Source organism: Sinocyclocheilus anshuiensis, unplaced genomic scaffold (assembly GCF_001515605.1).
Source record: "Sinocyclocheilus anshuiensis isolate Anshui unplaced genomic scaffold, SAMN03320099.WGS_v1.1 scaffold670, whole genome shotgun sequence".
NCBI lineage: Eukaryota > Metazoa > Chordata > Actinopteri > Cypriniformes > Cyprinidae > Sinocyclocheilus > Sinocyclocheilus anshuiensis.
Window position 1 is genome coordinate 62,996 of NW_015546062.1, and position 11,610 is coordinate 74,605.

General features: G+C 35.8%; 1 protein-coding gene across 1 annotated transcript in view; it reads left to right on the top strand.

Moving 5' to 3' along the window:
- Positions 1 to 11,610, top strand: part of LOC107699443 (rho guanine nucleotide exchange factor 1-like) — a 59,203-nt gene that overhangs the window by 31,686 nt on the left and 15,907 nt on the right. The window contains exons 4-13 of the mRNA XM_016500701.1: positions 1,499 to 1,612; positions 2,374 to 2,472; positions 3,987 to 4,029; positions 4,135 to 4,240; positions 4,449 to 4,589; positions 8,050 to 8,079; positions 9,580 to 9,697; positions 9,812 to 9,863; positions 10,182 to 10,214; positions 10,777 to 10,935. Of these exons, the coding sequence (XP_016356187.1) occupies positions 1,499 to 1,612; positions 2,374 to 2,472; positions 3,987 to 4,029; positions 4,135 to 4,240; positions 4,449 to 4,589; positions 8,050 to 8,079; positions 9,580 to 9,697; positions 9,812 to 9,863; positions 10,182 to 10,214; positions 10,777 to 10,935 (895 nt within the window). The remainder of the gene's footprint in view (positions 1 to 1,498; positions 1,613 to 2,373; positions 2,473 to 3,986; positions 4,030 to 4,134; positions 4,241 to 4,448; positions 4,590 to 8,049; positions 8,080 to 9,579; positions 9,698 to 9,811; positions 9,864 to 10,181; positions 10,215 to 10,776; positions 10,936 to 11,610) is intronic.

Consider the following 11,610-nt stretch of genomic DNA (forward strand, 5'->3'; position numbering starts at 1 on the left):
ATGCTCCCACTAAGTCAAATAATGAGAAAGAACCAAATTGCCTATCACAGCTATGCTGATGATACCCAGATTTACCTAGCCTTATCACTAAATGACTACAGTCCCATTGAATCCCTCTGCCAAGGCATTGATGAAATTAACAGTTGGATGTGCCAAAAGTTTCTTCAGTTAAACAAGGAGAAAACTGAAGTCATTGCATTTGGAAACAAAGATGAAGTTCTCAAGGTGAATGCATACCTTGACTCTAGGGGTCTAACAACCAAACATCAAGTCAAGAATCTTGGTGTGATTCTGGAGACGGACCTTAGTTTCAGTAGTCATGTCAGTAGTCATTAGATGTTTTGTTTCCAGTCAAGACTTGGAGAAACTTGTTCATGCCTTTATTACCAGCAGGGTGGACTATTGTAATGGTCTTCTCACCGGCCTTCCCAAGAAGACCATTAGACAGCTGCAGCTCATCCAGAACGCTGCTGCCAGAATTCTGACAAGAACCAGAAAATCTGAGCATATCACACCAGTCCTCAGGTCTTTACACTGGCTTCCAGTTACATTTAGGATTGATTTTAAAGTACTTTTACTCGTTTATAAATCACTCAATGGCCTAGGACCTAAATACATTGCAGATATGCTCACTGAATATAAACCTAACAGACCACTCAGATCATTAGGATCGAGTCAGTTAGAAATACCAAGACACACAACCCTTGGTTGCATTGCCGCCCGCAGTTGGAACCAGCTTCCAGAAGAGATCAGATGTACTAAAACATTAGTCACATTTAAATCTAGACTCAAAACTAATCTGTTTAGCTGTGCATTTATTGAATGAGCACTGTGCAACGTCCGAACTGATTGCACTATATTTTATGTATAATCGTTTTCTTATTTTATGTATAATCATTTTCTATTTTTAACTGTCTTAAATTCATTTTAAATTATTTTCAAAGTTTTTAAATTCCTTGTTTTATTTTTGTGATTATTTTTTATGATTATTTTACTTTCTTTCATGTGAAGCACTTTGAATTACCATTGTGTACGAAATGTGCTATATAAATAAACTTGCCTTGCCTTGCCTAAATGAATGCTGCTCTTTTGAACTTTATATTCATCAAATGATCTTGGTTTCCTCAAAAATAAAATTAGCCGCAAAACAGTTAGGCATTGATAATAAAAATGTTGCTTGAGCATCAAATCAGCGTAAAAGAATGATTTTTGAAGGATTATGTGAAACTGAAGACTGGAGTAATGGCTGATGAAAATTCAGCTTTGACATTGCAGGAATAAATTACATTTTAAAATACATTCAAGTAGAATGAAGAGGTGTTTTTTTTGTTTTTTGTTTTTTTTTACATAGTTATGATATTTCACGGTATTAATGATTTTGTATTTTTTATCAAATAAATGTAGATTTTGTGAGTATAGGAGACATTTTTCAGAAACATAAAAAAAAAACTTCCCTTTTTTATTATTGTTAATTTTTATTCATCCCTTTTTATCTCAGATGGTGGATGATCAGTGCAGTCACTTTAACAGTATTGAGCTGTTGAAGTCCAGGCCCACCCACCTACTGGTCTTCATTCATCATGTCATGTTACAGTTTGACTGTGCTCCTGTGGTAAGAACTTAAACGATGTGTGCCTGTTTATTTTTGTCAGAGCGCATACATGCATTTAATTTAGTATGTGAGGCTCGTGATTCTTACAGTACCTCTTGTTCAGCTATGAATGTTATGTGTGTGTTTGGGGAGGGGTGGGTGTGTCATGTATGTAGATAAAACCCTTTTCATGTGATTTAATGCATGAGTATTTCTTTCTTTATTTGGCATGCAGCCAATGTGATCTACCCCAGGTACCGTCTCCCAAATCCTTTATCTCTTTCTACATTTAACCTCAAAACTGTTCAGATAGGATAAATCTCACAGATGTTGATGTTCAGAAACAAATGTCAATTATTTAGAGCACAACCATTCATCATTTGATTTAGTGATATCTGTGGTCAAGTCAAGGCAAAAACATGGTGGACATCTTGCCCTATACTGTTTTCCTTTTGTGTACTTATATATTATTGAGTTTGACAAGTTATGTTTGCTTTCAAATCCAACAGGTACTATGTTGTGTTCATTAAAGGGGTCATATGATGTTGCTAAAAAGAACATTATTTTGTGTATTTGGTTCATATGACCCCTTTAATTTTAGATTGGTCAATTTGTCCCTGTCATCCCTCCTAATACTATTTTCTCACTGGTCAGCATGTGCTAACATAGCACGTATTACTATCCCTCTATTTTTGGTGTCTAAATATGTCAGTTTTGTTGCGCTTGTCTTTCTTTAATCTCCCTCACTCGATCTCTCTCTCTTTCTTTTCCCCTTGTCTTAGCTATGCTACCTTCATGCTGACCTCTTCAAGAACTTCAATGCCAAAGACACCAAGAAGCACTTTGGGGAATTCTACAACACTTACCTGGAAAAAGGAGCGGTATGTGAACAAGAAGAGTTCCAGACATTCGGCTGTCAAGTTTGTTTATCACTTTACAAGTCTGTCTCTTTGTTCTGTCACACTTTTCAGTCCACCCCTCGTTTTCTTGTCTATGTTTTTGTTAGACCCCCTAAAGGAATGCTGGGGATTTTTTTTTAAGCTGTATTTTATTTATCACACAGGTGATCTGCTGTCCGTCAGTCTTATCTTTAAGCGTGTTTTCTTGCAAAGTGAAGAAAGCTGTCTAATGTTTTAGTATATTGTTTTCTAAAATATTGAGGCAGATTAATAGGAATATGATTTGTAAAGACATTTCTGGTTAAAAGTGCAGAATGGTAGTTGATGCATAACCATCACATATCCATGGATGGCTTTTTATCAGTAAGGTTTTTTTTAATAGATTTATTCATGAATCATAAAAAAAATGTTTTTACATGTACAAATGTTCCATGTAACCTCAAGTAATAGAAGGTCATAAATACTGAATGAATAATAGTTATAAAGTAATTAACAGTGATTTTAGACAAATAGAAATAAAATTTGCATTAAAATTACTCAAATCTTTGTCAAGTTGGGCTGTTTTTGATTACAGTAATGGGATTTAATAAAGTTTTTATTTCTGTTTTTTCATGTCATATTTGGTATGGGTGAGATTTATGGTTCTTTCTGACTATACTTTGAATACATCTGACATTCATTAGATGTCATTAGAAATGGACAGTATGTTATCCAGTTCTTTCTTTCAATTTCATATGATATATCAGGTCATAATTTCCCCACTTGTCTGTTTCTCCCCCGATCCGTCTCTTTTTAGACTTAATTTCATCATTCAAAGTTTTTGTCCTTTCCTTCCAGTCTGTCTGCCTGCCCCTTCTGTCCAATGTAACTTTTTTCTCTGCATTTTCTACCCCTGTTTTAGACATGTATCTGTGTGTTTGCCCGACCTGACTTCCTGCTTTGGGTCATGGGAATGACCTCCCCTGATGAATGGCTGCTTTTTTCCCCCTTTTCATGTTTTATTTTTATGTTGAGTCTTTATTTTTCTTTTGAATATTTCTCTCTCTCTGCGTATTTTTTGAGTTGACATTAAGGCTATGGAGGTGTGGACTGAGCTAAAATTAAATGGAAGAAAGTAGTTCTCTGGTTATTTATATTGTTGTGACCTCTGGTGGTGCTGTAATGTATTACATGTAACACTGGAGGTATATAAAATATAAAACATTTAACTTGTATTTTATAATGTCCTCCACACTTAATACAATTTTATTTATTTTAATTAAAATCTGGAATTAATTGTAATTTATTTATCATTTTCCTTTCTATATGTATGCTAATTCTATGATTTGTTTTATTTAAAAAATAAGCTATATATAAATATACATTATATGAACATTCTAACATGAACTACTGGTTAAGTCAAACCAGCATAGCAAATTCTTAATGCTGAGCCCTGATTTGGTCCGTTTCAAGATTTTGGATTGAACTGTTTCCAACACATTCCTTCTCTCTTCCAGATTCTCAACGTACATGTGCCAAATAACATAGCCTCTGAACTGGGTGAGTGAACTTCTGTCTGAATCAGATCACTGCAGTTAATGTTAATATTGTATTATTGCTGTAGTTGCATAAAATTCATTTATATCTCTCACTGTGATCCTTCAGATCGCATGCGTCCAGAAATGATCAGTGAAGAACAACAAAAACGCTATGCTTATGAAATACAGTTCATGCAGAGTCCAGAGATTCTGCGGCAGCTGGAGGACTTCAGGTGAGAGTCACGGGGCCCGCAAGTGTATTTCAAAATAAAGTGAACCTGGAGCACTTGGCATTCACAATGCACATTATGTTCACATATGTAAGATTACATTTTTGTAAAGTCTTGGAAATGCTAAATGTCAGGCCCTGGTAACAAGTACTCATCTATCCCTTTTGTCCAATTACGATACCGGTCTATCTGTACTTGTTTCCCACATTAGGCAAAAGAGGATGATGGGAATGACTCCCAATGAGCATGAACTAAATGACGTGGAATCCCATCGTCCAACCGACCGCATCCCCATGGAGATGAAGGAGAAGGCAGTAGCTGAATCCATACTGGAAAAGATGGTAGAGGCCAAGTAAGAACTGTTATTATAGTAAATTTCATGTCTGTATATTACTACCAGAATTGGTATTAATTTGTCCCTAGTTGATGGAATTAGCCCATCTGTCAGTTTTCAGTGTGTCTGGTTTCTCTTTGACTCTCTTGTCATGGTTGAGAAAGAACCAGCAGGTGCTCTGGTCTTGTCTGAAACACAGAGCCAGACCTTTGCCTTTTGCTGCCCTCCGCAGTGCCTAACCTGTAATCCAAGCCTGATTTGTAACTGCCTGCTGTGTGATTTTTTTTTTTTTGGTGGCCTGCTGAGTCAAACACCATGTATGCAGTGGGGTAGAGAATCACAAATACTTCTCCCTCTCGATTCGCTTAGACAGAATACAACTATTGTCAAATCTGCATTCACAGCGGATCAGAACCCCCGAGTCTCTGTCGATATTCACTCACCGGCTGCTAAGTGATGCCTATTGAATGTGTCATACTGCACAGGATCTTCTTGCTGCTGGGCTGTTTGACCCCTTGCAGTAAATTCTATAATAGCAGTATCAGAATTCACTTCACTCACTGTTGTGCTTTATATGCAGTTCAATTAACTGAGGATCAGCTGACATATCCATTGAAGCTTCATTCTTTGCTCTAAAATTGTTCTTTTGTTGTGGATTGGGCCTTTCTTTGCTTAAACTGATGCAACTCAGTCACCTTTTGAAAACATAAGGCAAAAGTTAAATGGTTGCTTACCTGAAATGGGCACGGTTTAAAACCAATATAATGTTTGTCTTTCATGACACACAGATATTTAGGAGATATGTAGTGCAATCGCCAGGCTGCTCTTTTCTCTGAACAAAAAGGACAAACAAAACAATAATAAGTGTAGTTTATCAGATTTGTCTGCTATAATCCTATTCTTACTATGTAGGGATGCACGGTATATCAGTACCATATTGATTAGCTGCCAATAATAGAGATTTTTCTAAAGAATCTATTGGTTATTATTAGATGTTTAGTTGTTGCTTATTATTAAACATTTTGATACTGTTATAATGTAAATAAAGTAACTGGTAAAATCATTGATTTTATTTCTTAGTGATTTAAGTGTGTGTATGTGTATATATGTAAATGTATGTGTGTGTGTATATATATATATATATATATTTACTCCACAGTTTAAAAGTTTAAGATGAATATATTTTTAAAGAAGTTAACATGGTTATCAATGTTACAAAAGATTTCTATTTCAAATGTATCCTGTTCTTTTTCATCACAGAACACTTTTACAGTTTTTACTGTATTTTTGATCAAATGAATGCAAATATCTGCCATTTTTCAACATCACATGAACAGTATAAATATATATAGAACAGAAGTCTAATATCAGAGCATTTCTGTTTTCAATTCAAACAATTATTTAGAGTGCTCCATGAAAGAAAGTCAATTATGTGAGTGAGAGTAAAAAAGAAGTCTTCAATTTTACATGAACCGTTTCTTTAAGCAAAGCAACTTGGGGTCTTTAATTGTCAGGCATCACAAAGGGTGGATGAGTGCAGTAGATTCACATTATAGGGTGAACACTGGGCTGTAAGCATTAATATTACACCCCACGGAAAGTGAGGACCCCCATGCAGGAAGTGAGACAGGAGGAGACCGCTGAGCCTTTCGCCTCTGTTGAACACACATTGCCAATCTGGATTCAGTTCATTATTTTTACACAATGAAAGCCAGCATGGATAAACTGGTGCTCACTGCCCACTAAAAGAACCACACATGTCCCTCTATTGAAAGCTTTATCATGTTTCCCATCTGTATAGATAAGTGTAGTTCCTATCTACATATATGAAAACAACAATACATATTGTATACAGTAGCATTCAAAAGGCTGCATTTTTAAAAATCACAAATAGAGTAAAAACAGTAATATTGTGAAATGCTATTGCAATTTGAAATAAGTTTTTTCTATTTTAATATATTTTAAAATGTAATTCATTCCTGTGATGGCAAAGCTGGATTTTCACAGCCATTACTCCGTTAATGTCTCTGCATGACTGAGAATAGTGAGTCAGATGTTGATTCAGTAATGCCCAAGTAAGGATTTATCAAACTGTGATTCTTTAAAAGAACCGGCTTATAAGAGTCATTTGTTTAGGAATCAGAAGCTCAGTATGCAGCCGGACAGAATGATGTTGTGTTTTTGCATTATATTGCATGTATTTTGCCTCTATACTTTAATGTTTGATTCAGACTCCATTTGTTTTAGTGCTCAGCTGTCGTGATTCATGCAGTCCAAGCTGGTTTGGATGCTCTGTCTAGGCACATTCTTTCTTTCTATTAAAAACACACCATGTTACAACTTGAAGTCTGTCCTATTATTCCCGAAGAAAGAAATGGTGGCAAAGAGAGAGGAAGTGGTAGAGAGAGGATGGAGTCAGAAATGCCACGCTGGCAGGAAGTCTCTGCTCTCTGGCTCTCTGCCAGAGAGAATGATGGAAAGGGGGATGAGGCAGGGCTCACGTTTGAGGCCAGCAGGGAGAGGAAAAGAGCGAGGGACAAAAGCCGGTTTGCAGTGAGACAGGATAGTTAATATATGCTAGACTAAAGTGACATTGTGCCAAAGTAAAGTGACAAAAACCTGCATGGAAGACATTGTGTCTCACACATTCAGTGACATTGTTAGAGACATAATGCATCCTCAGAGACTTCACACGGATTCTTTTGATGTCTAGTGGTCTCAATATGGGTATTCAGTCTTCATATGCTTTCACACAATCATCCTCTGTTGTCCCAAATACTATCCACTTCCTCTTGCACAGTTTTTTTTCTCCCTCATTCATGCTCCTCCCTCAGTACAACAGTAATGACCTCACTTACAGACGCTCTCATTGGCTGAACTCTTAATCTGAGAGGCGGATCAAGGTTTTTGATTGGCCAGACGCTGGGGATTCCTTATCACACTCCTCCTTTTTTATTATCATAGGAAAACATAAGTATCTGATTTCCATGTTCTTGCATGCCGGTTGCATCAGGCAAAAACACAGTTAAATGGCAAGTTCCACCGCTGGAGCACTTTGCTTGCTTCTGGACATCGCCGTAGGACAACCTCAGTGCCTTAGGAGAGTGCCATCATAGTTTTTGCAGTTTGAGAAAATAGTGTAGCTCAGACATCTAGTTTTGCAAGAGACTGTTTCATTGCATTGTTTTGTATTTCAAAAAAAATTGCCTGAGTGCGGTTTTTTGATGCACCACAATTTTTTGTAGATCTTTTTTTTTTTTTTTTTTTTTTTTACAAACAATACAACAGTTACTGTCATTTTGAGTCAGGAAAAGCTCGAAACCTTTAGATTCCACCGTCCTAAAACGGAGTTAAAAACCGGTCGAGAACGAGGAAGAAAAAATGTTACTTAACTTTAAGCGGTGAGTCCTTTAGACCAGCATTGTGCTGCATTTTTCCTTTGATATCCCTCTAATTATTTATGTTTTGTTTTTTGCAGCCCCTCAATTGTTGCTGACAAGGACAAAAGGTGAGTCTTTTTTCTTTATCTTCTTATCTTTTTTTTTAAGTGCAGATGCAGAATGCAAAAGTCAGTCACATGTCTTTTTCTGTGATCATTGTTGCGTTATAGATTGGTGTGTAGTTTTGTGTGTTTACTTTTTGTTTATATAATTAAAGTCATCAAACAGTCACTTTTATGTAGTTGTAAAAGTATATACAGTATGTACTTTTCTGTAGTTGTAAACCCATCTTTTCAAATGAAAATTTTATTTTTATGAAGTTATCAGTCGTTCATAACCGTTTATATTGTTTGGTTGGATTGATTTGATTGCTAAGAAATGCAAAATAAGCATGTATTATGAAAAGAACTCCAGGCTGAAGTTACATTGTGCACAATGTGCCCATGAGAAAGTTGCAGCTGTTGCAGTTGTTCGTTTTGTCCTGCACAGCTGTGCCACTTAATCCATGTGTGCATGAGACAATGGACATGCACATGTGCACAGTCTCCTCCTCCAGACTTCTGTCCCTCCCCTTTCCAGTCCTCCTCCCTCTCCCTCCTCCCTTTCTCCTCCTTCATTGGAGATTCTGTTGTTCTTTTAAAGTGAAGGAAATGGCTTGATGCCAATTGAAGATCCCCTCTGAGGCACTTAGGCAATTTGATAGTGCACTAGGGGATTGCACTGACTAGTTGCAGATCACATGACTCGAGTTGCACAGAGGGAAATACCTCTGTTCACAAACTGTCTCACTGCAACTGTGACATTCATAAATTTTTGTATAGTGAACTCTGAGGGATAAAAAATATACACTAACATTTAAAAGTTTGAGGTCAGTAAGGTTTTTTTAAAAAATTAAATGAATTTTTCTGCAAAGATGCATTAATTTGATCAAAATGGACAGTAAATACATTTTATAATGTAAAAAAAAATCCATTCATCAGAGCTCTCAGCACATCTGTTTTCAACATCACCAAATCAGCATATTAGAATTATTTCTGAAGGATCATGTGACACTGAATACTAGAGTAATGTCTTTCGGGAAATTCAGCTTTAACATTACAGGAATAATTTACATTTTATATTTTACGGTTTACATTTTTGTATTATTTACATTTTTATTATTCTACTTTAATATGTTATTTACAATTTGACTATTTTTACTCTTTTGACAAAATAAATGCAGCCTTATTGAGCATGAAAGACTACTTTCAAAAAAGCAGTAATGTGTTTATATATACAGTCTATGCAATTGTGAATTTTAAGCACATAGTGTTCATAAAGCATATCATAATTGAATTTTGTGGACATCTGAGCTTACTTAGAATACCAAAAATACCATAATTTCATGAACCACCCTAAAACCAATCAAGTGTCACAGAAACCCTAATTAACATGACAGTTTTTTTATTTGCAAAATTACGTTGTTGAAGTGTTGCTGATGACACATTAAGCTATAAAGCGGCGTTTTTTTTCAGTATTCAAATTTCAATATTCTTTGTAACCTGTTCTGTTCTTTTTACTTCCTTCAGTAACTGCGTCTTTGGAGCAGTTGCCTTTTATATGAAGCACCTTGGTGTCAAGACCAGAGCACTTGACAACAAGAAGACTAAGTCAGGATGGCGGCCCTCTGTCCCTTCCGTGCTGAAGGTTAGAAGATATGCTCCATAGTTTATTATACAGCATAATTCCTCTGATTTTCATTTTACAAACTGAATTTGTGTTATCTTGTCTAATAGTATTGTTTCCTTTTCTGTTGAACAGCCATGGGGAACCAACAAACCCAACAAACCCGACAAAAAACCGCCTCCATTCCGTACGTACTCAATAAAGTCTCTTCCTCCCTCTCCCTCAGAACACATCACATTACTTACATAATGTCACTTACATCAACTTACATCACATGCTCATTGACCAAACCTGTATTATTTCACTGTGCATTCAACCATTTACACTAATTACCAATAACATCTGCTAAGATCATTGAGACCAATGTATACAGAAACCAGAAGGTGCTTCTGTAGCTTATAATATGAGAAATATTCTGCATATATTTACTGAAATACCTGCAAGATCAAAGATGGATGTCGAATTTAAAGGAACTTGTTTGTGTTGCTATGTTTTCCTCTTGCAGATGATGGTAAGCAAACTAGATTGGACTTTGAAGGTATTATGGTCAGTTCTTTGGGTAGATTCTGTCCTCTTGGATAGTACATTCCCTTGCTAATCAAATCTAATGCATGTTTGCATGTTCCACTTCAAACTCATGGGTTTGTCTGTAGTTTTCGTTTCCTTATCCATCTGTTTAGCAAATCTGATTTGGTTTTTTGGTTGAGGTGACTTTGGCTGTGATAATGTTTTTAAAAAGTGTTTTTTAATGCTTGCTTACAAATCTTTTAATGATCTTAATATACCACAGGTGATGTATTCACAAACAGATTTCAGATTTGTGTGTGTTGTTTGTTCGTGTTTGGGTCCCCATTTACTTAAGATTTATGGGCTTGATGGACCTTTGAAATGCCCTTGCCCAATGAATGACTAACACTGTCGGATCAAACTCCTGATTGCCCCCTTCTCCTTCATCTAGTTGTCCATCGGTCATGTCTTCTTGTTAGAACCACACAATGATCATCTGACAATCTTTAATAATTGTTTATAATTGCGCATGTTTGACATGTTGCTTTTGATTCTTCCTCTCATCTGTTCTCTCTTACTTTCTCTTGGTCTAGTAAAGCCAACCAAACCAAATGTCCCACCTCATCGAGAGTCCATAAGCAATAGCGCTGCCACTTCAGGGCGGAAACCTGGTGTGGCGGGGTCAGGTAGCACGCATGGCTCGGAGAGCAGTGAAGAGTTGACTCCTAGTCCCGACTCTCAGAGCGACACAGGTGAGGATCAGAAAATCCCTCTCATGTGTTTTAGATTTAAGCACACTAGACATGTGGGAAATCAACTAACATAGTGTATGTGAGTCGTCTGGAAATATAAATGGGAATGAAAATAATATATACAAAGCTGCACTGCCACCATACTTAATCAGGGATGCACCAATATTAAATTGTGGCTGATACAGACAAGCCAATAATCACGTTATGGCCGATAACCAATAAATGGCTAATATCCTAATTTTGTACTCTTTTGTCTAAATAAATAAAAAATAAAACACTGACTAAAATCAATCATTTTAATGGCTACATGAGAACAACAATTTGTTTATAACTATATAAAAAAATTGTTATTTATATTTATTATAATGTTCATTCTGAAAAAAATTATAATTTTCATTTTGAGATTTGGTAAAAAATCTGCATTATTACGTAGTTAGAGTTTTTAATGATTAACATTTAGTGAGTTTTAGATGATCGCAGGTAATCTAAATGTAAAAAATTTGTGTGGAATGTAGTGTTATTTTAGAAACATTTATATTCTATTATTTTAAATTAGCTTTTATGTTCACATTTAAATTTAATTGTAAGTACTTATGTGATGATACATACATATGAAACACACACACACACATATATATATATATATATATATATATATATATAGCGTGGGTACGG